Source organism: Scyliorhinus torazame, chromosome 29 (genome assembly GCF_047496885.1).
Source record: "Scyliorhinus torazame isolate Kashiwa2021f chromosome 29, sScyTor2.1, whole genome shotgun sequence".
Lineage (NCBI taxonomy): Eukaryota > Metazoa > Chordata > Chondrichthyes > Carcharhiniformes > Scyliorhinidae > Scyliorhinus > Scyliorhinus torazame.
In genome coordinates this window covers 27,077,676-27,104,937 of record NC_092735.1, presented here as the reverse complement: position 1 = coordinate 27,104,937, position 27,262 = coordinate 27,077,676, and the positions used below count along the sequence as shown (strand labels likewise).

The following is a 27,262-nucleotide window of genomic DNA, read 5'->3' as shown; positions in this document are numbered from 1 at the left end:
ACTTGCCTGGATGAGTGCAGCTCCAACAACACTCAAGAAGCTCAACACCTCATTGCTAAATGTAGATGCCAAGGTGCTGGCGAAGGTCTTAGCCACGAGGATTAAGGACTGGGTGCCGCAGATCATCCACGAAGACCAGACGGGGTTCGTGAAGGGGAGGCAGTTGAATGCGAATGTGCGGAGGCTTTTGAACGTAATCATGATGCCGGCGAGGGAGGGGGAGGCGGAGATTGTGGTGGCGATGGACGCTGAGAAGGCCTTCGATAGGGTAGAGTGGGGTACCTGTGGGAGGTGCTGAAGAGGTTCGGGTTTGGGGAGGGGTTTGTCAGGTGGGCTAGGCTGTTGTATGAGGTCCCGATGGCGAGTGTGGCCACAAACAGGAGGAGGTCGGAGTACTTTCGGTTGCACCGAGGGACGAGACAGGGGCGTCCCCTGTCCCCCCTGCTCTTCGCACTGGCGATTGAACCCCTGGCTATGGCACTGAGGGAGTCGAGGAACTGGAGGGGGTTGGTGCGGGGTGGGGAGGAGCATAGGGTGTCGCTCTATGCGGACGACTTGCTGCTATATGTGGTGGACCCGGTGGGGGGAATGCCGGAGGTAATGAGGATCCTCAGGGAGTCCGGGGATTTCTCAGGGTACCAGCTCAACATGGGGAAGAGCGAGTTGTTCGTGGTTCACCCAGGGGACCAGGCGAGGGGGATTGGCGAGCTCCCACTAAAAAGGGCGGAGAGGAGCTTCAGGTATCTGGGGGTCCAGGTGGCCAGGAGCTGGGGGGCCCTGTATAGTCTGAATTTCACAAGGCTGGTGGAGCAAATGGAGGAGGAGTTCAAGAGGTGGGACGCGTTGCCACTGTCCTTGGCGGGTAGGGTGCAGTCACTCAAGATGACGGCGCTCCCAAGGTTTTTGTTCCTGTTCCAGTGCCTCCCCGTTCTTATCCCGAAGGCCTTCTTTAGGCGGGTCAACAGAGAAGTATAATGGGGTTTGTGTGGGCTCGAGGGACTCCGAGGGTGAGAAGGGTGTTCCTGGAGCGGAGTAGAGATAGAGGGGGGCTAGCGCTGCCCAACCTCTGTGGGTACTACTGGGCTGCCAATGCGGCGATGGTGCGCAAGTGGGTGATGGAGGGGGAAGGGGCTGCATGGAAGAGGCTGGAGACGGCGTCCTGTGTGGGTACGAGTCTGGAGGCGCTGGCAACGGCGCCACTGCCGCTCCCTCCAAGGAGGTATACCACGAGCCCGGTGGTGGTGGCTGCCCTCAAAATCTGGGGGCAGTGGAGGCGGCACAGGGGGAAAGTTGGGGCCTCGGTGTGGACCCCAATTCGGGGGAACCACCGGTTCGTCCCAGGGAGAACAGATGGAGGGTTTTCGGGGTGGCACAGGGCAGGGATACGAAGGTTGGGGGACCTGTTTGTGGACGGGAAGTTCGTGAGCCTGGGTGAGCTGGAGGAGAAGTACGGGCTCCCCCCGGGGAACACCTTCAGGTACTTACAGGTAAGGGCGTTTGCCAGGCGGCAGGTGCGCTGGAGTAATTTGGAAGGGCGTAGCGAGGATGGTGTCGAGAGTGGTAGGATCCAGGGTCAAACCGGGCTGGGGGCTCGCAATATTTGGGGTCGCAGTGGAGCCGGGAGTGCAGGTGGCGAAAGAGGCCGGTATTCTGGCCTTTGTGTCCCTGGTAGCCCGGCGAAGGATTCTCCTTCAGTGGAAGAATGTGAGGCCCCCAAGCGTGGAATCCTGGATCAGCGATATGGCAGGGTTTATTAAATTGGAGAGGGTGAATGTCGCCTTGAGAGGGTCGGAACAAGGGTTCTTTAGGCGGTGGCAACCGTTCTTAGACTTCCTGGCAGAACGGTAGACATTGGTCAATGGCAGCAGCGACTCGGGGGGGGGGGGGGGGGGGGGGGGACTTTATTTTTGTTTTTGTTATTTACACTGGAGGGTCTGAGGGGGTGTATATACCTGTTGTGTTAAGTCGGGGTGTTAATGTTAATTTATTATTTATGTACAGAGGGAGGGGGTAGGGAGGGTTGCTTTTCTAGACTTGTACTTAACCCTGTTGGGTTCTTTTTTCATTTTGTTATTGATATTTTATGAAAACCTTAATAAAAAATTTTTTTTTTTTTAAAAAGCTCAACACCATCCAGGAGAGAGCATGATTGGCCCCTCCCCCAACCACCACGATTAACATTCTCCCCCTCCACCACCGATGTATCGCGGCAGCCGTGTGTAGCACCTACATGATGCGCTGCGGCAACTCGCCAAGGCTCCCTCGATTGCACCTTCCAAAAACCACCCAGAAGGACGCTGTCACCTGCAGGGGAAGCCCACCGCCTGGAGGGCCCCCCTCCAAGTCACTCACCATCCAGAAATACATCAGCCGTTCCTTCACTGTCGAAGGGTCAAAGGCCCGGCACTCCCTCCCTAACAGCACTGTGGGTGCGCCGACACCAGGGGGGGCCGCAGCGGGTTGAAGGCAGCAGCTCACCACCACCTTCCCAAGGGGGGGCCAGTTAGGGATGGGCAACAAACGCTGGGGCATCCCGAGAACGGGTGTCTGAGGGCAGGACATCCGATAACGCAGCGCTCCATCAATGCTGCGCTAGTGTCCGCCTGGATAGGCCATCGACCTCTCAAGTCTTGGACCTACGGCTTCTGACTCAAGAGCGGTCGGCCCAACTGAGTCAAGTTGATGCTTATGATGTGCGTGATCGTACATTTACAAAACATAATCGACTCCTCCCTTACCGTTTCTTCAGCAATCCACTGAAATCCAGTTCTCCGGCATCGTCGCCAGCTCCAGCCCTACAGCGAGATGAAAACATGGTCTATCAGCAATAAACGTCTTGTTCTATCATGTTCAGATATTCCCTCCCTTGACTCTTCTTTCGCAGATGCAAACACTGACGAAAGATTTACTGAGACAGGTCCTTGCCCCATCTGGGCCATGCTCGTATCCTACCCCATTCATAAGTTCAGAAAGATATGGGAGCAGAACCAGGCCATTGGGCCCATCGAGCCTGCTCCGCCATTCGATCATGGCTGACATGTTGCTCACCTGCTACCTGCAATGTAACAGACCAAGAGCTGGATGGCGAAATCAGCCAGAGCATCTCCTCCCGAGAACACATGACCTCGGAGCGGGAGGCGGCAATTTAGCCTCACGAGCCTACACACCTTCAGTGTGATCATGGCTGATCCCATCCTGGCCTCAACTCCCCCGTCCTGCCCGTTCTCCATAACCCTTCAACCCATTACCAATTAAAAATCTGTCTAACTCCTCCTTAAATTTACTCACCGGCCCAGCACCCACCGCATTGTGGGGTAGCGAATTCCACAGATTCACAACCCTTTAGGGGCGAGCAGTTTTCCTCAAATCTGTTTTAAATTTGCTATTTCTTATTCTACGATTATGACCTCCATCCCTTCTCCCTCATATGTTTTTCTAGATTTCCTTTAAGGCAGTGATGGGGAATCCAGCGTGAGTGGTCCTCCTTCGTCTCAGTGGGTCGCAAGCTTGAAAGCAGGCTTGTTCACTAACCGTAACCCCCCATGAATAACATTACACACATTTAATACACGACGAATATTTCACAACGAGAAAACGTTTAATCATTTATCATAGAATCCCCGCAGTGCAGAAAGAGGCTATTCAGCCCATTGAGGCTTCAGCAACCCCCTGAGGGAGCACCCTACCCAGGACCCCCTCCTTGCCCCATTCCCACAACCCCATCGAACCTTTTGGACACGAGGGGGGCAATTTATCACGGCCAATCCACCTAACCCGCGCATCTTTGGACTGTGGGAGGAAAGCAGAGCGCCCGGAGCAAAGCCGCCCAGACACGGGGAGAACGTGCAAACTCCACACAGTCACCAGAGGCCGGAATTGAACCCGGGTCCATGACACTGTGAGGCAGCAGTGCTAACCGCCAGAGACCCAGGTTCGATTCCAACCTTGGGTGACTGGCTGTGTGGAGTTTGCACGTTCTCCCCGTGTCTGGGCGGGTTTCCTCCGGGTGCTCCGGTTTCCTCCCACAGTCCGAAGGTGCGCAGGTTAGCTGGGTTGGCCACGCTAAATTCCCCCCTCGTGTCCAAATGGTTCGATGGGGTTGCAGGAATGGGACAAGGAGGGGTGCAGGTTAGATGGATTGGCCATGCTAAATTGCCCCTTAGGGTGGAGTTGCAAGAATAGGGTGGGGAATCAGGCCGAGTTAGGGTGGCCTTTCGAAGGGTCGGTGCAGACTCGATGGGCCGAATGGCCTCCTTCTGCACTGTCGGGATTCTATGATTGGTGGTTCCGGTTCTGGGGTGTCCGCAAGTGGAAACATCTTCTCTATGCCTAACGTCATTAAGTCCTTGTGTAAATGTAAACACCTCACTCGGGTCAGCTCTCGGCCTACCCTCTATGTGGGGAAAAGTGCTTCAGCATGTTCAGTCTTTCCTGATAGGCAAATCGTACAGAGGTGCGGTTTCGCCGACCATGTTGTCCCAAACCCCCTTCGACCATAGGCCCACCCTTCATTGGCCAGTGCGGAAAGTCCTGGATCAGGTTCACCCATGACGCCCTCCAAGGTTGACTAACTGGCTAACGTGCACCATTTGGCCTGAGGCAGGCAGAGATAACAAAGGGTCCCTGGAACTGCAAACTAGTACAGTAGGTGAATGGTTACTGTACCGTAGAACCATAGAATCTACAGTGCAGAAGGAGGCCATTCAGCCCATCGTGTTTGCACCGGCCCTTGGAAAGAGCACCCTACCTAAGCCCATACCTCCCCCCTATCCCCACACCTCCACCCTATTCCCATAACCCCTCCTAACCTTTTTTTGGACACTAAGGGCAATTTAGCGCGGCCAATCCACCTAGCCTGCACATCTTTGTGGACTTGTGGGAGGAAACCGGAGCACCCGGAGGAAACCCACGCAGACACGGGGAGAATGCGCAGACTCCGCACGGACAGTGACCCAAGCCGGGAATCGAACCTGGGACCCCGGAGCTGTGAAGCAACAGTGCTAACCTCAGTAGACCATTTTAATGTGCAGAAAGCAAATCCAGTTTGTACAACGGCAGCTTAAGAATTTAAATTCAGTTTTTTTAAAAGTGCAAATGAAATGCTGGTGTCCAATGGGGAGGCGGTGGTGCAGTGGTATTGTAACTGGACTAGTAATCCCGGGACCTAGCATAACGCTCGGGGGCCCGGGTTCGAATCCCACCTTGGCAGATGGTGAAATTTGAATTCAATAAAAACCTTGAGTTAAGAGGCTAGCGATGGCCATGAAACCATTGTCGACTGTCGTAAAAAACCCATCTCGTCCGTGAATGCCCTGCATTAAATCTTGCCATCCTGATCTGCTCCGGCCTTCTCCTCCACACCCACAGCGGTCGACTTTGGCAAATGGCCTCGCAAGCCACTCAGCTCAAAGGCGACGAGGGACGGCCAACAAATGTCACAGGGCGGACAAGGGTGCAAACAAGTGGAGAAAGGAAGAGATTACTTACGTCCGTTTGAACGCTGTCAGAAGATTGCCAGAGTCCTCAATTGACGCTGTGGAGAAATGAATGAAGATTTAAATGAAGACAGCACAGGAATAATCAGACACGCGGTGAATTGAATCTTAAGGAAGGTACAGCGGAACGGATACATGTACAGACGACTTGCTCCTATTTAACGGTCCCAGGAAGTTTGGCAGCTTTGAGGTCAAGTAAGTGAGTGTAAAATATAGGGAATTGAGCAGCCTAATGGCTATTGATGGCATGCATCCGCAGTTCCAGTATTTTACTCTGAGCAGGGTACAGGGCCATGAATATTAAGGTCTTTACTGGCACCCTCCCCGCTCAACACACCCGCCTCATAGCGTCGCCGTGGAACAGTGAGTTAGCACTGCTGCCTCACAGAGCCAGGGACCCCGGGTTCAATTCCGCCCTCTGTGTGTAGTTTGCACGTTCGTCCCGTGTGAGCGTGGGTTTCCTCCGGGTGCTCCGGTTTCCTCCCACAGTCCAAAGATGTGCAGATTGGGTTGTGGTTTACGGGGATAGGGCGGGGGAGTGTAAATGGTCATTCGAAGGGTCGGTGCAGAATCATTGGGCCGAATGGCCTCCTTCTGCACTGTAGGGATTCTATGATATACAAGGAGAGGGGGCTAGGCCGGCGCTGGAGTGATTGGCGCCGGGCCAACCGGCGGCGAAGGGCCTCCGCCGGCTGGAGCAAGTTGGCGCAGGAGCGCCAGCGTGTTCCCAGAACCGCTAGCGTGATCCCAGCGCATGCGCAGCGGGTTTCTTCCCCGCGCCGGCCATGACGGAGCCTTACACAGGCCAGCGCGGGGGGAAAGAGTGCCCCCACGGCACAGGCCCGCCCGCAGATCAGTAGGCCCCGATCGCGGGCCAGGCCACCGTGGGGGCCTCCCCCGGGGCCGGATCCCCCCCCCCCCCCCTGAGAACTCCGCAGGCCGCCCTCAGAGCCAGGTCCCGCCGGCGTGAATTACACAGGGTCTGTCGTGGCGGGACTGGCCGAAAACGGGCCGCCGCTCGGCACATTAGGGGACCGGAGAATTGCCGGGTGGGCCACTGCCAACGGCCCCCGACCGGCGCGGCGCGATCCCCGCCCCCAGAGAATCCGGCAGCCGGCGTCGGAGCGGTGGGGCCGGATTCACGCCGCCTCCCCCAGCGATTCTCTGGGGGGTCGGAGAATCCCGTCCAAGGAATCTCCCTTTTGAGACTGGAATGAGAAGAATTTATTTTTACTCGCAAAGTGTCTTTGAAATTCTCTCCCACAGAGATGCGGACGGTTTGATTTACAGTGAGTTACGCGTTATGGCTGGAGTGGGGGGGGGGGGTCGGGTGAAGACAGGAAAGTGGAGTTGAGACCACAATCAATCGGCCACGATCGGGGCACAGCAGTCTCGAGGGGCCGAAAGGCCTCCTCCTATTCCTGAAGACCTTTCTTTGTGAAACGGATTCGCAAATCGGGGAAGGGGGAATGAGAAAACTAAAATGGGGAGTTGGATCTTACGGAATCTTGTGGGGGGGGGGGGGGGGAGCAATGTTTGCGATCTTTCAGGACGGAAGAATTAAGGTGGGTAGAATGGCTTTTCCCATCTCACTTGCGAATTAGTATCACAGAGTCTTCGGCACCCACCATCACCACAACACTAGGTAGTCAGGACCTCATTTTAACATCTCATCTGAAGGACAAACAGCACTTCCGACTATGTAGGATGTGGCATTATCAGAACTATCAGCTTTACAAGGGTTAATGTAGTGTCGAGAGTGGACACTAGAGGGAGCTGCAGATACAACTATATAAATCAGTGATGCTAGACCATAGGGGAGAAGTGTATGCAGGAGATAGCTAGTGATGGTCATAGAGCAGTTAGTGTGAGTAGGTTAGATTATAGCTTTTTGTTTTGTTTATCAAGTTAGAGTACCCAACTAATTTTTTTCCAATTAAGGGGCAATTTAGCGTGGCCAATCCACCTGCCCCACACATTTTGGGTTGTGGGGGCGAAACCCACACAGACACGGGGAGAATGTGCAAACTCCACACGGACAGTGACCCAGGGCCGGGATTCGGTCCTCAGTGCCGTAGTCCCAGTGCTAACCACTGGGCAACCGTGCTGCCCTTAGATTATAGTTTATGAGAGTAGTGAGATTAGCAGTAGATGCGTTATTGATCAATCCTGTATTCTTTAGGACTCAGTGGGCGGCATGGTGGCACAGCCGTTAGCACTGTTGCTTCACAGCGCCAGGGTCCGAAGTTCGATTCCCAGTTTGGTCACTGTCTGTGCGGAGTTTGCACGTTCTCCCCGTGGCTGCGTGGGTTTCCTCCGGGTGCTCCGGTTTCCTCCCAAAAGTCCCAAAAATGTGCTGTTAAGTCATTTGGACATTCTGAATTCTCCCTCAGTGTACCCGAACAGGTGCCAGAATGTGGCGACTAGGGGCTTTTCACAGTAATTTCATTGCAGTGTTAATGTAAGCCTACTTGTGACAATAAAGATTATTATTATTATAAGTGTTGAAACCGAGTTTAGTAGTGTAAATAAAATCATAGCTTTGTTTAAGTAAAAGCTTTAACTGTGGTCTTTGTGGAAAACTACGCCTACCATCCTAAATGAGCAACACAAAGTACACCACATGGTACCAGGAGTCTATTCCTTGAAAGAAACAGTGAATTAGATTAGGCTAGAATAGCACTGGAGATTGAAGAAGCAATCCAGATGCTACAACTCAGAAAAAAATTTACGGTAAAGACTGATCTCCTAAATCAGCAACACAAACACCACCACACAGCACAGCACAAGGTCGCAGCAGGTGTTACCACGGGTTTAGGGCTCAAGACGTGAACCCAGTGCCCTTTGACCCAGAGTTAAGAGTACTACCCAGCACTGAGTGCTCCCACCGACCGTATAATCGGGACAGGTTTATCTGAGAAAACGTGCTTCCTACCTTCGACCGAGATGTCAAAAGCCACGCTGTCGAACTCGTCTTTCGAGGTCACCTCACACCTGTAACCACCTGCGACAGTCTTATCAACTTTAGTTATCTTCATCTCAAAGGTGTAAACCTGCGGAGAGACAGTTTGTCATCCATCGTCTTGACTGATTGGTCCAGTGGCTGCCCATTCACCACGCACCCCCCCCCCCACCCCTCCGCCCCCCCCCCCCCCCCCCCCCCCCCCCCACCCTCCCCCACCCCAATCCTCGTCTACACTGGCTGGACTCGCCTGTCTGGCTTTACTTAGTAACCTCGGAGTCAGCGTTTAACGCAAGACGTCGCGGGCGGCACGGAGGCGCAGGGGTTAGCACGGCTGCCTGATGGCACCGAGAAGCCTTGTTCGACTATGGCGACTTTACTTTACTCTTACTCTACCTGCACCTCAGGGACTGCAGCGATTCATGGGTGACAGCTCACCCACCACCTTCTCAAGGGCAATTAGGGACAGGCAATAAATACAGGACAGCGACGCCCAAGCCCCGTAAATACATTTTTCAAAATTACAAAAGTGACTCACTTCATCGGCTGTAAAAGTTTCCCCAAGGTATTACAAGTTTTATATAACTTGTACGTTTCCCCCCCCCCCCCCCCTAATTTAGGGGCAATCCACCTACCCTGCACATCTATGGGCTGTGGGAGTGAGACCCATGCAGACACGGGGAGAATGTGCAAACTCCACACGGACAGTGAGCCGGAGCCGGGATCGAACCCGGGACCTCAGCGCCATGAGGCAGCCGTGCCAACCACTGCCACCTAATACTTTTTTTCCCCAATAACTGTGAGATTAATGAAATGAAAATCGCTTATTGTCACAAGTAGGCTTCAAGTGAAGTTACTGTGAAAAGCCCCTAGTCGCCACATTCCGGCGCCTGTTCGGGGAGGCTGTTACGGGAAAAGAAGGTCTGATACACATCAGGTGAGCAACTAAGCACGATGGCACGGTGGTTAGCGTTGCTGCCTCACGGCGCCGAGGTCCCAGGTTCGATCCCTGCTCTGGGTCACTGTCCGTGTGGAGTTTACACATTCTCCCCGTGTCTGCGTGGGTTTTGCCCCCACAACCCAAAGATGTGCCGGCGAGGTGGGTTGGCCACGCTAAATTGCCCCTTCATTGGAAAAAATGAATCGGGCACTCTAAAATTAATTTTTAAATAAGGTGAGCAGCTTAACCAGGTGAAATTGTCAACGCCGGGTCCCTACGAGGCAACCTTCTCGACTGGAGGTCGGGAAATGGCCAGCGCGGTAACACAAGTGGCCTTTTTCTGGGATGTGAACTTCAACTGCTGAACTGCCAGACCAGCCGGGCGAAATTCTCCCCCAACGGCGGGATGCCCGCCGACTGGCGCCAAAGCCGGCGCAAATCAGACGGGCATCGCGCCGGCAAAAAGGTGCGGATGTCTCCGCATCTTTGGCGGCCTAGCCCCAACATTGAGGGGCTAGGCCGACGCCGGAGGGATTTCCGCCCCGCCAGCTGGCGGAAATGGCGTTTGTTGCCCCGCCAGCTGGCGCGGAAATGCGGCGCATGCGCGGGAGCGTCAGCGGCCGCTGTCAGTTTCCCCGCGCATGCGCGGGAGCATCAGCGGCCGCTGTCTGTTTCCCGCGCATGCGCAGTGGGGAGAGTCTCTTCCGCCTCCGCCATGGTGGAGGCCGTAGCGGAGGCGGAAGGGAAAGAGTGCCCCCGCGGCACAGGCCCGCCCACAGATCGGTGGGCCCCGATCGCGGGCCAGGCCACCGTGGGGGCACCCCCCGGGGTCAGATCGCCCCGCGCCCCCCCCCAGGACCCCGGAGCCCGCCCACGCTGCCTGGTCCCGCTGGTAAATACCAGGTTTGATTTACGTCGGCGGGACAGGCAGTTTCTGGGCGGGACTTCGGCCCATCCGGGCCGGAGAATCCAGCGGGGGGTCCCGCCAACCGGCGCGGCTGGATTCCCGCCCCGCCCAATCTCCGGGAGCGGAGACTTCGGCGGGGGCGGGGGCGGGATTCACGGCGGCCAACGGCCATTCTCCGACCCGGCGGGGGGTCGGAGAATGACGCCCGCCAGGTGGAGCCGTCCTATCCTGTCTGAAGTTGCTGCCTCACCTTTGTCTTGCTGTCGTACTCCTCCTTGAACTGGTACACCTTCCCAGCCTTGCTCCCCAGATCCATCCATTTTCCCTTAAACCACTTGATGGCGGGTTTCTTCACAAGACTGCTGGAATCAACCTTCGCGATCAACGAGACCGTATCGCCTGTCAATCCAAAATCAGAAAGCATCAGTCAATCCCTCCCCTTCATCTCACCCTCCCCTCGTCCTCGTCCCCGTCCCCGTCCCCCCACTTCCCACCCCCCCTGCAAGCCTCTGCAACACCGTCAGAAATCCAAAAGAGATTGACAATCCCACAAACGTTTACGGTCGGCTTCCAATTTTATCCTCGCAATCCCGGCATCCTATTTGGCCTGGAGCTTAGCTCCCGACCCCATACATTTCCCATCAAAAAGACCACCCACTTCCACGACCAGAATCTGGTGTGATTCTACCCCTGCCATAGACTCTCTGCTGCTGAAATCATTGTTTGGGATTACGTTACCTCCAAATCCGACCATTCCAGAGCTCTCCTGGTCAGACTCGCATAATCCCCTCCCCCACCCCGCTCTTCCCCGTACATTCGAGCGCATCCCAATGTCCACCGTCCACATTGTGGCTCACAACCAAACCCACTGGCCCAACACTCGAGAAGCTCGGTGCCATCCAGGACAAAGCGGCCACTCCAGATCGGCACCCCATCCACCACCTTCAACATTCACTCCCTCCGCCACCGACGCAAAGTGTACACCATCTGCAAATGCACAGCAGCAACTCAACAAGGCTCCTTGGACAGAACCTTCCAAACTCGTGACCCCTACCACACTTGGAACCCCACAACCTGAACGTTCCCCACCAAGTCACTCACCACCCTGACTTGGAAATATATCGGCCGTCCCTTCATTGTCGCTGGGGCGAAATCCTGGAACTCCCTCCCTAACAGCACACTGGGTGTACCTACACCACGTGGACTGCAGCATGTTCAAGGCCTCTCACAGTCCAAAGATGGGCAGGTTAGGTGGATTGGCCAGACTAAATTGCCCCTTAGAGTCCAAAGGTTAGGTGGGGTTATAGGGATAGGGCAGGTGAGTGGGCCTAGGTAGGGCCTAGGTAGGGTGCTCTTTCGAAGCAACAGTGCAGACTCAGTGGGCTGAATGGCCTCTTTCTGCACTGTAGGAATTCCCTGGGTCTAAAGGCCGCTCACCACCACCTTCGCAAAGGCAATTAGGGATGGGCAATGCATGCTGGGACTTTCAGTCTCCTCAGCAATCTGGCAACGTTTCAATTGTAAAATTTTGATTCTCCTGTTCAGACCCCACCATGGCTTTGGCCTTCTCTATCCCTGTACCCTGCTCCAATCCGGTGACCCACAAAGTAATGCTGCCCACTCCAAGTCTACTCTGCTTCACATCAAGGCAGGTCTCTCACTCTCTCAAGATTATACAGAGCTAATCTGGCCCTTCAAGCCTGCTCCACCTTTCAATTAGATCAGTGCATCTCAACCCCACTGACCCGCCTCTGCTCCATATCGTTTGGAGACCCTGACCTGATAACAATCAGTTTCAAAAGCCTCAACCTATGGGGGGGCACGGTAGCTCAGAGGTTAGCAGAATTGCTTCACAGCTCCAGGGTCCCGGGTTCGATTCCCGGCTTGGGTTGCTCTCTGTGCGGAGCCTGCGCCTTCTCCCCGTGACTGCGTGGGTTTCCTCCGGGTGCTCCGGTTTCCTCCCACAGTCCAAAGACATGCAGGCTAGGTGGACTGGCCATGCTAAATTGCCCTTTAGTGTCCAAAAAAAAAGGTTAGGTGGAGGCGTGGGCTTAGGGTTCTCTTTCCAAGGGCCAGTGCAGATTCGATGGGCTGAATGGCCTCCTTGTGCACTGTAAATTCTATGGTTCTATCCATGGCCTCCCCATTATTTTGGAGGAGAAAGATCAGTATTGCCCTGATCGAAGTCTTCAGATATTGCGTAAGCCTGCTTGGTGATTCCACTCCTGAATATCGTGGTTTCGATTCTATGATGTTCTCTCTTCATCCTAGATGCCGTTTCCCCCACGCCCGACACTGAAGGACACCGTGCATGTACCGGACTGAATATTTTTTAAGATTTGAGAGACCCCCATCAGTTTAGCCCCCACGACCACCCCCCTGCCTCTGACTGAGGTAGAAACCTTCAATAAGCACAACATCACAGCAATCCTTTGACTCTTCCGCACAGACTCACCCATGTGAGGCGAGATTGATTCAGGCTTCTCGATGAAGAGACCAGTGAGGTTATGATGGGCATCCGCAGGGGCGGTGTCTGCAAAGAGGGAAGGAAAATGAGAATCATTCACCTCAAGAGGGCAGTCAACGCATGGGAGCACCGTCAGGTGGAAGATCCCCTCCAGACCTGACCTGGAGATAATATATTGGCCGTTCCTTCACTGTCGCTGAGTCAAAGTCCTGTAACTCCCTCCCTCACAGCCTGGGGGCAGTGGTGGCATGGTGGTATTATCACTGGCATGATAATCTAGAGACGCAGGGTTCAAATACCACCATGGCAGATGGTGAAATTTGAACTCAATAAAAATCTGGAAGCATCAATCTAATGGGCGGCACGGTAGCACAGTGGTTAGCACTGTTGCTTCACATTGCCAGGGTCCCAGGTTCGAGTCCCGTTTGGGTCACTGTCTGTGAGGAGTCTGCACGTCCTCCCCGTGTCTGCGTGGGTTTCCTCCGGGTGCTCCGGTTTCCTCCCACAAGTCCCGAAAGACGTGCTTGTTAGGTGAATTGGACACTCTGAATTCTCCCTCCGTGTACCCGAACAGGTGCCAGAATGTGGCGACGAGGGGATTTTCACAGTAGCTTCATTGCAGTGTTAATGTAAGCCTACTTGCGATAATAATAAAGATAATTTATTATTATTTAATGACGATCACGAAACCATTCTCCTAAAATTCCACCTGGCTCAGTACTGTCCTTTGCCACGCAGTTCGAGGGCAATTAGGGATGAGCACTAAATGCTGGCCCAGCCGGCGCAACCCACATGAATGAATAATATAAAAAGGGACTGTGCGATATGGACTGTGGTTTGAGAGCGGTCGGGGGTTATCTGAGGAGGTTCGAACTCAGGGAACCTTCTCAGGGTCACTTCAACACAATGTGTAAGAAAGTCTAGACATTTTTTTCACATCTTGTTTTTAAAATATGGAACCAAGTCAGGACAGTCAGTGGAGGCATAATTGATTTAGACTTCAAGTCACTCCTTCAGTAAGTCATAGCACAGCGAGAGCAGAGATAGAAAATGGAAGATAACATTTGAAAAGGATGACGGCTTTTGGGAATGGAAAGGGATATTGAAAACAATGAGGGTCGTACGGTTGTGTGCACTCATCAAACTGTCCGATATCCAGCAAAGCAAGATTTACAGCAGTTGTTTTCAATGTAGAGAGACTCAAGACTCCTGACCACAGGAATTGACCTGAAATGTTGCGGAGACTTTTACAGATGTCCAGCCCCCTGCCAGCGTGTTCGCAGGAAGCAGAAGGTGAGGGTGGCCCCTCAAATTAAAATGGATGGCTCGCCCATCAGCTTCCCACCCACCCCCGACTGTCCCCCACAGTCCGGTGGACGTGTATGGTGTCAGCCCACACTTATCCCACTGAGGCCCTCATGGTGCTAAAAAAGGAGGCTTGAGGGCCTGTTTCTGTCTCCACCAGAATGCGGTGGGCAGGAGGAATGTGTCCAGCGCATTACTTTTCCCAAATAGCCTCCTTGCTAGGATTCCCTGATCCCGCCCTCCCCAGCCAAAAACCCAGCAACCATGGGCGGTATTCTTCGGCCTCGACGGCCCTGCAATCGGAAATTGCCGCCGGAGGTCAATGGACCGTTACATGGTCCATGTCCCGCCCGTGGGGATCTTGCGGCGGGTGGGTCGGAAGAATTTCACTTTGCCCTCTTCCAGACCCTTCCATCAGGCAGAAGATACAGAAGTCTGAAGACCCGCACATCCAGAAATAGGAACAGCTTGTTCGCCACAGCTACTAGACTCCTCAACGACTCCCCCTCTGACTTATCTGTTCCCTGTAAGAACACTATTCACGACACCCTATGCTGCTCTTGCATTTTCTTTGTTTGGCCCTTGTTCCGCACTGTAACCGATCACTATTTGTCACTGGCAGGACATACGAACCTTCGAATTAGGGGCAGGAGGAGGCCACTCTGCCCCTCAAGCCTGCTCTCCCATTCAATAAGAGCATGGCTGATCTGATTGTTGCCTCACAGCACCGAGGACCCGGATTCGATTCCGGCCCCAGGGTCACTGTCCGTGTGGAGTTTGCACATTCTCCCCGTGCCTGCGTGGGTCTCACCGCCCCCCCACCCCCCCGCCACACCCCAAAGATGTGCAGGGTAGGGTGGATAAATTGCCCCTTAATTGGTGAATAAAAAAGAAATGGGCACTTAAATTTTTTTTTTTTTTTAAAGAGCGGGGTGAATTTTACCACGGGGTTTGGGATCCAGAAGTGAGGGCCAAGTGGGGGTCCGAGCCTGCACTTGCAGGCCACAGGACCACCCAGGCGTTTTTACCAGGGGCGGCTCCCCATCCCCCCACCACTCCCCAACTCCTTCTACCTCATTTGCTTTGCAGATGTGTCCCAGGCCTCAAGATACCGGCCTGTTTGGCTTCACGAACCTTCTTGGCTGAAACCTACAGAAGCTTAACTTCCACCAGGTCCCTGTATACACCGCGCAGACCCCCTCAGACATCCCGTGGTGTCATAGCCAAATGAAAGTCTATTTAAATGCAAATGAAGGGCTTATGCAAATATTTCCCCTCTGGTGCGGGCTGCGAATGAGCTGTGAATAACCTTGTCAGTAGTCAGCACTGATATGAATATCCTTCTATTAAATTGAGGGACCAAGGTGTGACTGGCAAAGTATTCAAATCCACTTGAATATCCCCCCATTACATGTTGGAAATGAGGTGCTGATAGCGCAGTAATTGTAACTCTACAAGAGGCCTGAACTGCGGTTACCTTTTAATTATATCCCTCTGTACATTAATTCGCAGCAAAATCTATTCCCCAGCCCTCTGGCATGTTGCGCTGACGCCCACTCGGAGCTCAAGGTTTTTCGTGTGGTGCAGTTGCTCCAGCAAAGGGTATAATAATAATAATAATAATTGCTTATTGTCACAAGTCGGCTTCAATGAAGTTACTGTGAAAAGACCCTCGTCGCCACATTCCGGCGCCTGGTCGGCCAGGCCGGTACGGGAATTGAACCCGCGCTGCGGGCATTGTTCTGCATTACAAGCCAGCTATTTAGCCCCTTGTGCTAAACCAGCCCCTAATCCAATAAAACGGGAGGTAAAACAGATCGGCAACTTCAGGGGTCAAGATCAGATCCACCGATTCTCACCCACATCTTATAAGACCACAAGGCGTGGGAGCAGAAGCTGTCCATTCGGCCCATCGAGTCTGCTCCACCTTTCAGTGAGATCATGACTTATTTTGATGGATCTCGCCTTTGAAGATGGTCTGGACCAGTGACGGGCGGCCTGTGGCCCACGAGACATTTGGTTGGCCGTTGCCCACGCGCAGGGTCGCCACACTCTGCTGATTTCCCTCCGGGTAGTGTTTTTCCTACCGGTGTGACTGAAGTGATTCACACGTAGAGCGAGGGAAAGCAAAGTGAGGAGTGCGCTGATTGCTCACAACATTGGGACGGCACGGTGGCACAGCGGTTAGCACTGCTGCCCCCACAGCGCCAGGGAGCCGGGTTCAATTCCGGCCTCTGTGGGGAGTCTGCACGTTCTCCCCATTTGTGCGTGGGTTTCCTCCGGGCGCTCCGGTTTCCTCCCACAGTCCAAAGATGTGCAGGTTCGGTAGATTGGCCATGATAAATAGCCCCTTAGTGTCCAAAAGGTTAGGTGGGGTTACTGGGTTACGGGGATAGGGTGGAGGTGGGGGCTTAAGTTGGGTACTGTTTTCAAGGGCCGGTGCAGACTCGATGGGCCGAATGGCCTCCTTCCACACTGCAAATTCTATAACATTGTCTGTGAGAGTCGTGTGCTCCCTCTGAAATATTTATTTCCTTTTTACCATTTGAAATTGATGATAGTTCTATTAATATATAAATGATTAAGCATTTTCTATAACTCATTATGAACTATTTAGCGTGTATTAAATGTATTTAATCTTACTCACGGGGTCACGGTGAGTGAACGAGCCCCGATTTCAATCTGGCGGCCCGCTGAGACGAGGGGGGGCCTCTCGTGCGGACCACTCACCAGCCTGGGTTGCCCATCGCTGGTCTGGTCTCTGCACAACATCGGGTCTGGGGTTTCCCCAGGGGTGTGTGTGGTGGGGGGGGGGGTCAGGGAATTCTGACTTTGGGCAAATAGTGCAACAGGGTCTATTGGATCAGCCTGCCCCATTTACCCCCCCTCCGCTCCCCGAAAATTGATTTCAATTGGAAAAGGCAACAATGTATCCGGAACCACGATCATAGAATGGCTACAGGACAGAAGGAGGCCATTCAGCTCCTCACGTCTGTGCTGGCCCTCTGCAAGAACAGCTCCGTGGTGTCACCTCTCCACCTTTTCCCTCCAGCCCAGGGCTGTTCCTAGACAGCTCATGGATCGCCTTTGGGTAAGTTCTGCCATCGTGTGGCAGGCCATTCGGCCCACTCGAGTCATGTCCAGTCAGCCGCAGTCAATGGTCATTTTCAAAAGGGGATTGGACAAATACTTGAAAAAGGACAAATTGGGGGTGGTGGTGGGGGGGGGGGGGGGGGGGGGGGTGGCGGAGCAGGGGGTGGAGTGGGGGTCGGCTCATTCAAAGAGCCAGCAGAGAGGCACGTTGGGCTACATGGGCCTCCTCCATGCTGTGCAATTCCTTCGAAGCCTATCAGTGAGGCAAGGTGAATCGAAATTCTTACCATCTTCTGGAAGCTCAGCTTGGTTCTGTTCTACAAAGGAAAGAGAAACAGATCAACCTTTCTAAACTGTCAAAACAAACTAGCAAAGATATGTTACATAGAAATAAACATCACAGAAACAAGGGGGGAAAAAATGTTTGTCTACCTTCCGCAGGGGCTTTGCTTTCAGCTGCTGGGGCTAGAAGGAGAGAATATGTTAGCACAGTTGCTCTTAATTGTTTTTTTTTTTTACTGACAATTTTACCCATTCCCTCTGTCTCTTCTCTGAGGTATTGGACCCCCTCCCTGGCTCACCAGTCATATACCTTGCTCAAGTGGGGCGAGATTCTGCGACCCCCCCCGCCGGGTCGGAGAATTGCCGGGGGCTGGCGTGAATCCCGCCCCCGCCGGTTGCCGAATTCTCCGGCACCGGAGATTCGGCGGGGGCGGGAATCGCGCTGTGCCAGTTGGCGCCCCCCCCCCCCCCCCCCCCCCCCCCCCCCCCCCCCGCGTTTCTCCGGCCCGGATGGGTCAAAGTCCCGCTGCTAGGCCTGTCCCGCCGGCGTGGATTGAACCACCAACCTTACCGGCGGGACAAGGCGGCGCGGGCAGGCTCCGGGGTCTTGGGGGGGGGGGGGGGGGGGCGGGGCGATCTGGCCCCGGGGGGTGCCCCCACGGTGGCCTGGCCCGCGATCGGGGCCCACCGATCCGTGGGCGGGCCTGTGCCGTGGGGGCACTCTTTTCCTTCCGCCTTCGCCACGGTCTCCACCATGGCGGAGGCGGAAGAGACTCCCTCCACAGCGCATGCGAGGGGATGCTGTGAGGAAAGTCATTTCCGCGCCAGCTGGCGGGGCACCAAAGGCCTTTTCCGCCAGCTGGCGGGGCGGAAATTAGTCCGGCGCGGGCCTAGCCCCTCAAGGTTAGGGCTCGGCCCCCCAAGATGCGGAGGATTCCGCACCTTTGGGGCGGCGCGATGCCGGACTGATTTGCGCCGTTTTTGGTGCCGGTCGGCGGACATCGCGCCGATACCGGAGAATTTTGCCCCTGATCTTTATCTAGAAGTCCAATGAGGGCAGAGGGGGGTCAGTTAGCCTAGTTGGCTCGATGGCTAGAGGTTGATGCAGAATTTCGCCAACAACTTGGGACTCAATCCCCGTACCAGCGGCGGTGGTTCATGAAGGTTTGTCTCCTCACCTTACCCCTGACTTGTGGAGTGGACTACCTCAAGGCACGTAACCAATTTTCTCTCTCAAATGAAGAAAGATACCTTGCCATGGACTGCGGCTAATTACCTTATCTGAAAGTGTAGACAGTCAAGGGTGGTTGGTACAGCACCAGGGACCCGGGTTCGATTCTGGCCTTGGGGGTGACCATCTGTGTGGAGTTTGCACGATCTCCCCCTGTCTGCGTGATTGGATGTGCAGGTTAGGTGGGATTACGGGGAGAGGACAGGGGACTGGGCCTAGGTAAGGGTGCTTTTTCGAAACTCTTCCAAATAAAATAGGAAATTGAAAGCTAGTCTTAGCAATGTATCATCGATTGATTTAAAAATACATCTGGTTGACTAATATCCTATATGGAGGAAAATCTGCCATCCTTACCTGGTCTGGCCTACTTGTGACTCCAGATGCACAGCAATGTGGTCGACTCCTAACTGCCCCCTGAAAGGGCCGATTAAACCTCTCAGTTCAAGGGCAACTAGGGATGGGCAACAAATGCCGGCCCACACAGCGAGACTCTTAAGAGTCATAGATGTTGACAGCATGGCCCTGTCCATGCCGCCCAGTTTCTGTCACTTAGCTAGTCCCACTTACCCGCATTTGGCCCATATCCCTCTATACCCACCCTGCCCATGTAACTGTCTAACTGCTTTTTAAAGGACAAAATTGTACCCGTCTCTACCACTGCCTCTGGCAGCTCGTTCCAGACACTCACCACCCTCTGTGTGAAGGAATTTCTCCTCTGATCTCTTTTGTATCTCTCCCATCGCACCTTAAACCTTTGCCCTCTAGTTCTAGACTCCTCTACCTTTGGGAAAAGATGTCGACTATCTACCTTATCTATCCTCCTCATTATTTTATAGACCTCTATAAGATCACCCCTAAGCCTCCTACGCTCCAGGGGATAAAGTCCCAGCCTATCCAGCCTCTCCTTATAACTCAGACCATCAAGTCCTGGTAGCATCCTCGTAAATCTCTTCTGCACTCTTTCTCGTTTAACAATATCCTTCCTACAACAGGGTGACCTGAGCTGAACACAGTGTTCCATGTGTGGTCGTACCAACTTCAACGAGATGTCTCAAGACGACAGGAAAAAATTAATGAAGCAGATTTTTAAAAAGCCCCCTCATTCCAGAAACAATAACAACAACTTGCATTTAAGTAGTGCTTTTAACATGGTAACATGTCCGTGCAACTCACAGTGGCGTCATCAAAAGGTATGAATACAGGTGACCAAATCGGGAGGTTTTAAAGGCGCATCTGAGAGGCAGAGAGGTTTAGAGAGAGAATTTCACATCTTCGGGTCCAGGCATACTTGATAGCCAAATGTAGCTCCAAGTATCCCCAGTATCTAGTCTTTTGGGGAGGGAACTCCAGCTTTCTACGACACTGTGTAGAGAGGGTTCCATCATAAAATGGCTAGTACTGTGGTTTCACAGCGCCAGGGTCCCAGGTTCGATTCCCCGCTGGGTCACTGTCTGTGTGGAGTCTGCACGTTCTCCCCGTGTCTGCGTGGGTTTCCTCCGGGTGCTCCGGTTTCCTCCCACAGTCCAAAGATGTGCAGGTTAGGTGGATTGGCCATGACAAATTGCCCTTAGTGACCACAAAGGTGAGGAGGGGTTATTGGGTTACGGGGATAGGGTGGAAGTGAGGGCTTAAGTGGGTCGGTGCAGACTCGATGGGCCGAATGTCCTCCTTCTGCACTGTATGTTCCATGTTCTATTTGCAGCCGACGCAAGGAGGGGTAAAGTACTTACCGGGGATGTAGAGCACACCTCACAAGGGCAAGGATGAGCGGCTATTTGAGGGGATTGAAGATGTGTGTGAACGTTGAGGGGGGGTCCCCGCAAACCACATTCATATGTTTTGGTCCTGTGCAAAACTGGAGGATTACTGGAAGGAGGTTTTTAGGGTAATCTCTAAAGTGGTGCACGTGAAACTGGACCCGTGCCCCTGGGAGGCCATATTCGGGGTGTCGGACCAGCCGGGGTTGGAAACGGGCGCGGAGGCAGATGTTGTAGCCTTCGCCTCGTTGATCGCCCGAAGGCGGATCCTGTTAGGGTGGAGATCAACCTCTCCACCCTGTGCCCTGGCGGGGCGGGGAGACCTGCTGGAATTCTTGACGCTTAAAAAGGTCAAATGAGAATTGAGGGGAAGGATGGAGGGGTTCTACAATTCACGGGCGTTATTCATTATGCATTTTCGAGAAATGGATTACATCGAATATTGGGGGGGTGGGGGGGGGGGGTGAGGGTGGGAGGGGGGGGGGGTTGGGGGGAGGGGGACTGTATGTGTTAATGGTGACGGTGATTCCTGATACCTTTTTGTCATTTGTTTATGTTAACATGCGGGCTAATGCCTGGGGTTTGGTGGGAGGATGGGATCGTTGTTATTGATATGGGGATTGACATTACATTCGTTACTGATTATTGTTTATTGTTGGGTGTAAATTTGGGAGAAAATGTGAAAAAGGAGGAGAATAAAAGTTTTCTTTTAAGAAAGTACTTACCGGGGGCTGCTGCTTTTTCTGTAATGCAATGAAATACAAATGATTAATGAATGGATAAACTTGGTCAAAGCCCAGCTCATCGTTTGCTGGTGAATTAGCAGGGGGCGCAATGCCAGAGATTTACACACCGGCTTCCTTCACTTGGAGCTCAAACTTCTCCTTGACCGTGCCCACCACCGCCATGTACACCGAGTCATCCTGCTTGGCCAGGTCATTGATGATCAGTGTGTGCTTCTTGCCCTCTGCCTTGATGGTGTACTTGGGGCCGGCGATCAGGTCCTTCCCTCCCTTCTGCCACTTCACCTTCGCGTTTGGCTTCTCCACCTCCGCCACAAACTCCGCCTTGCCGCCCAGCGTTCCCGTCTGACCCTCAGGCTTCTTGGTGAAGCCAGCTGCCGGCGGAGAGAAAGAAGAGAGTCAAAAGGTATGCATGGCCAAAGAAGAAGAAAAAAAAAGGAGAGAGATGAAGGGGAGGAAGGGAAAGGTGGAAATGCGACGAAAGGGAATTTCCAGCTGAAATTGCATCATTAAAATGATACGGGGCAGGCGGGTCACATTATCTCCTACCCAAAGCAGCTTCCCAATGTGGCCATTTGGATTCCAAGATTTCAGTGAGGTTAAATTCCCCCCCATCCATCATGCAAGGGAGACAGAACCCTCACTATAAATAGGACATAGAGACACCAGAGCAGGTGCAAAAAATAGATTTACAAAGATGGGGCCAGAAGTGAGAGCTTCTGGCTATCTGGAAAGGTCAAACAGGCGGAGGTTCTTTTCTCCAGGAGTGACCTGATAGGGGCTTTAAAAGGCCTGGATTTTCTACCACCCCCCTTCCCCTCCCCATTCTCCACCCCCCCCCCCCCTCCCCGTCCCCCGTCCCAGAGGCGCGTTGGCACATTCTGCGTGGATCTCACCCCCACAACCTCAAGAGGTGCGCAGAGTCGGTGGATTGGCTGCGCTAAATTGCACCTTCATTGGGGACAAAAAAATAGAATTGGGTACTCTAGATTATAAAAAATAGAATGAGTGGGTTTCCCCAGCCCTTCCCACAAGTGGGATCTTCCAATCACGGCGGGTGGGGGAGCCAAGGAAATTGGCATTGACTTCGCCGGGAATGGAAGGTCCCATTGGCGGCCAAGGTGAGCAGCCAGAAAACCGGCCATGGGGATAGGCGGAGGGGCATGGAAAATTCCAGCCATGGGTTAGTCACCGGTAAATCCAATAAGGGATTCAGGGGAAATTCCCTTTACCCAGAGAGTGCTTTGATCTCGTTGAAACATGTCGAATTTTCAAATGGCGTTGCTTCCCCTGGCTGGACGGTGTGGAGCCAGGGGCCAGAATCTCAGGGTGAAGGGTCAGCCATTTAGGACTGAGATGAGGAGACATTTCTTCACTCAGGTGCAGCACGGTAGCACCAGTGGATAGCACTGTGGCTTCACAGCGCCAGGGTCCCAGGTTCGATTCCCCGCTGGGTCACTGTCTGTGCGGAGTCTGCACGTTCTCCCCGTGTCTGCGTGGGTTTCCTCCGGGTGCTCCGGTTTCCTCCCACAGTCCAAAGCCGTGCAGGTTAGGTGAATTGGCCATGATAAATTGCCTTTCATGACCAAAAAGGTTAGACGGGGTTATTGGATTACAGGGATAGGGTGGAAGGCTTAAGTGGGTCGGTGCAGACTCGATGGGCCGAATGGCCTCCTTCTGCACTGTATGTTCTATGTTCTAGGACCTGTGGAGACTCAGTTATTGAGTATATTCAAGACCAAGACTGATCAGTTGGACACAAGTGCGATGAAGTGGAGTTGAGGTAGAAAAATAAAATCAACTGCAACTTTATTGGACGGCGGAGCTGGCTCGAGGGGCCAAATGGGAGACTCCTATTTCTTAATGGTGAACTTGCTCATTGAGGTGAATCGCATGGAAGCATTTAAGGGGAAGCCAAGCTAAGAATACGATAGACAAAGGAATAGAAGGTAGGTGAAGAGGGGTGGAAGGACGGTTGTGTGGGGCATAAAAAACCAGCATGGGCTTGTTGGGTCGAATGGCCTATTTTTGTGCTGTACCGCCTCAATATCCCAGCGAGCAGCCCCAACAAACAACTGAAGCAAACCCGTGTACCTCATCATCTCTTCAAAGTCTGGGTGTGATCATCTCAACATCCTTGGATTTATGGAGGTTTTTTTTTTAAACATAGAAAGATACCCCAAAGAGCTTCAGAGAGACACAATCAAACTTCAGCAACAACAAACAACAAAAACGACACCTCAAGAGTTTTTAACGAAGACCCAGCCACCGAAACCGAACATGAGGATTGGGATTGTCCCTTCCAGGAAGTTCTTGAGGAAAATCCCGGCCAAGGGGGGTTTCTTACTGTGTGTTTTCCCCCCGGGAAGTCGGGAACTCCACACTGGATTACCATTTACAGGGCAGGGGGTGTAATCAGCAAATCCTGAGGCAATGGATGGACGCGCTCAATCGCAGATTTGATGGAATAGTCGAAAGGGTAAACAGATTCTTCCTCTGCTCTTTCATTGAGCAGTATTCAATGATCGCGGCCTTGTTTAATTATTTCTTAATGCTAATTTCCTTGGAGTGTCTTTGTCTTTCTTTCCAATTCCTCCCATTCCCGGCCTCTCCTCCTGTCCGATATTCGCCCTGTTTTTCATCCTATTCCACTTATCCCTTTTAACTCTCTTCAATTTCCCTCTACCCTCTCATCCTCTTCCATTCTGTTCATTACATTGATATTTTATACATTATCCGTTTTAAAATAAATTTAGAGTATCCTTTCCAATTAAGGGGGTCAATCCACCTAGCCTGCACATCTTTGGGTTGTGGGGGCGAAACCCACGCAAACACGGGGAGAATGTGCAAACTCCACACGGACAGTGACCCAGAGCCGGGATCGAACCTGGGACCTCGGCACCGTGCGGCAGCAGGGCTAACCCACTGCGCCACCGTGTTGCCCTATCTTAATATTCCCTTCAGAATGGGCAGCACAGTGGCGTAATGGTTAGCACTGCTGCCGCACGGCGCCGAGGTCCCAGGTTCGATCCCGGCTCTGGGTCACTGTCCGTGTGGAGTTTGCACGTTCTCCCCGTGTCTGTGTGGGTTTCGCCCCCACAACCCAAAGGTGTGCAGGTTAGGTGGATTGGCCACGCTAAATTGCCCCTTAATTGGAAAAAAATGAATTGGGTACTCTAAATTTATTTTAAAAAGAATTACTTCAATGGCTGTAAAGCGCTTTAGGACATTGAGGTTTTGAAAGAACGTACGAACATAGGAAATAGGGATAGTGGTAGGCCATTCGGCCCCTCGAGCCTGCTCCACCATTTAATAAGATCAAGGCTGATTGGTTTGTGATGAATTCCACATTCCCACCCCTCCCCCCGATAACCTCTGATCCCACTGCCCAACAAGAATCTATCTCCCTCCACCTTAAAAATGTTCGGCGACCCCGGCCTCCATCGCCTTCTGAGGCAGAGTTCCAAAGTCGAACAATCCTCAGAGAGAAAAATTCTCCTCATCTCTGTCCTAAAAGAGCCACCCCTGATTTTACACCAGCTCCCCCTCATTCTGGACTCCCTCACAAGAGGAAAAATCCATTCCCCGTCCACCTTGTCAACACCGTACAGGATCTTATAGACTTCAATCGAGTCCCCTTTACTCTCCTAAACTCCAATAAGAACGAGCCCAGTCTTTCCTCATCAGACAATCCACCCAATCCAGGTATTGATCGAGGAAACCTCCTCTGAAACACTTCCAACGCATTTACAAAGCAATACTACAGTACTTCAATGGCTATAAAGTGCTGTAGGATATCCTGAGGTAACACATGACTCTACATAAACCTAAATTTTTATTTCCTTCGGGGCGGCATGTGGCACAGTGGATAGCACTGGGACTGCGGCGCTGAGGATTGGGGTTCGAATCCCGGCCCTGGGTCACTGTCCGTGTGGAGTTTGCACATTCTCCCCAAGTCTGCATGGGTTTCACCCCCATAACCCAAAGATATGCAGGGTAGGTGGATTGGCCAGGCTAAATTGCCCCTTAATTGGAAAAAGAAATTGGGTACTCTAAATTTAAAAAAAAAAATGTTTTACTTCCTTGAAGACTATTTTCTAAATGAGAAAACAGAAGCACAAAGGGACTTGGGAGTCCTTGTTCAAGGTTCTCTTAAGATTAACATGCAGGTTCCGTCGGCAGTTAGGAAGGCAAATGCAATGTTAGCATTCATGCCAAGAGAATACAAGAGGTGGGATGTACATCTGAGGCTGTATAAGGCTCTGGTCAGACCCCATTTGGAGTATTGTGAGCAGTTTGGGGCCCCGTGTCTAAGGAAGGATGTGCTGGCCTTGGAAAGGGTCCAGAGGGGGTTCACAAGAATTTTTTAAAAATAATAAATTTAGAGTACCCAATTCATTTTTTCCAATGAAGGGGCAATTTAGCGTGGCCAATCCACCTACCCTGCACATCTTTGGGTTGTGGGGGTGAAACCCACGTAAACACGGGGAAAATGTGCAAACTCCACACGGACAGTGACCCAGAGCCGGGCTCGAACCTGGGACCTCGGCGCCGTGAGGCAGCAGGACTAACCCACTGCGCCACCATGCTCCCCCCCCCTCAGGTTCATAAGAATGATCCCCGGAATGAAGAGCTTGTCATATGAGGAGCGGTTGAGGACTCTGGGTCTGTACTCGTTCGAGTTTGGATGGATGAGGGGGGGATCTTATTGAAACTTACAGGATACTGCGAGGCCTGGATAGAGTGGACATGGAGAGGATGTAGGAAAAACTAGAAGCAGAGGACACCATCTCAGACTAAAGGGACGATCCTTCAAAACAGAGATGAGAAGGAATTTCTTCAGCCAGAGGGTGGTGAATCTGTGGAACTCTTTGCTGCAGAAGGCTGTGGAGACCAAATCACTGAGAGCCTTTAAGACAGAGATAGATAGGTTCTTGATTAATAAGGGGATCAGGGGTTGTGGGGAGAAGGCAGGAGAATGGGGATGAGAAAAATATCAGCCATGATTGAATGGCGGAGCAGACTCGATGGGCCGAGTGGCCTAATTCTGAGCCTGTCTTATGGCCCTATATAAAAGGTAAATATCCCTAGTTTTAGTCTGATCTTCCTTCCTGACCTCATTACTCTCCTCTTCTGGAAATCCTGGCTCTCTGGGGGGCTCTGGCACTATCCCACCACGTGCCCGCATTGTCCTGGGTGAGGCAGGCTTTGTAACCGCGGATGGCATGAGGTGATGTGTTACAGTTCACTTGGTTTAACTTGATGTGGCGACATGCACCTTTTTACCTGCATGTTGCTGCCTGGATAGTGATGGTCGAGTCTCCAGCATTCTTTCCATCACATGGCAGACCGGGAGTCTCTCCTGCTCTTCCCACCAGCCATTGCCGCGTGTTTGGAAGGATTTGCAGGTTGGCACTCAACCCGCTTGGTCGTGTAATGAACACACCGTCCTTGGCCATCAATTCCTGGGGTGGAACTCAAACCCAGAGCTTCCAGCTCAGTGCACCACAAGACTTCCTGGACGGCATGTAGTTGGAGCTTAGTCCTGTCCTCAAGCCTCCCCCCCCCCCCCCCCGCTATAGCCTAATGGCTAATTAGGTGCTGAAGCTGGGGCTGATCCACCACCCCCCCCCCCCATCCATTGCCCATGGTACTGAGGTCAACGTAACACTCCAACTGATGCTCACCTAGGCAGATGGCCCTCTAGCCTGTGAGTCACAAGGTTAAGGGTGCAAGACCCCTCCATAATCTGTACTGACACTCACAGTGCGGTACTGAGGGAGTGCTGCACTGTTGGAAGTGCCATCTTCCAAGAAGCCAAGGCCCTGTCTACCTCTTCATGTTGTAGAAGGTCCCACAGCATTATGCCGAGGAAGGGTATGGATGTTCTCAATAGCACATCAAATATGATCAATATTTATAATCCCTCACAGCACAAAACAACGAATGTCGAGTCATTATCTCATTTCCTATGGGCAGATTATCTGCCAAGGTACTCAATACAATACTTCAATGGTTATAAATGCTGTGGGATATCCTGAGGTAACAGGTGGCGCTATGTAAACCTAAATCTTTATTTT

At 52.8% G+C, this 27,262-nt stretch overlaps 1 protein-coding gene across 1 annotated transcript in view; it reads right to left on the bottom strand.

Annotated features, from left to right (window-relative positions):
* The window catches only part of mybpc2a (myosin binding protein Ca), a 97,964-nt gene that overhangs the window by 58,567 nt on the left and 12,135 nt on the right, over window positions 1-27,262 (bottom strand). Inside the window, exons 2-10 of the mRNA XM_072492268.1 lie at window positions 21,293-21,556; window positions 21,165-21,182; window positions 17,602-17,634; window positions 17,457-17,486; window positions 12,760-12,837; window positions 10,555-10,703; window positions 8,431-8,548; window positions 5,488-5,533; window positions 2,739-2,795 (exon numbers count right to left, since the gene is read on the bottom strand). Of these exons, the coding sequence (XP_072348369.1) occupies window positions 2,739-2,795; window positions 5,488-5,533; window positions 8,431-8,548; window positions 10,555-10,703; window positions 12,760-12,837; window positions 17,457-17,486; window positions 17,602-17,634; window positions 21,165-21,182; window positions 21,293-21,556 (793 nt within the window). The remainder of the gene's footprint in view (window positions 1-2,738; window positions 2,796-5,487; window positions 5,534-8,430; window positions 8,549-10,554; window positions 10,704-12,759; window positions 12,838-17,456; window positions 17,487-17,601; window positions 17,635-21,164; window positions 21,183-21,292; window positions 21,557-27,262) is intronic.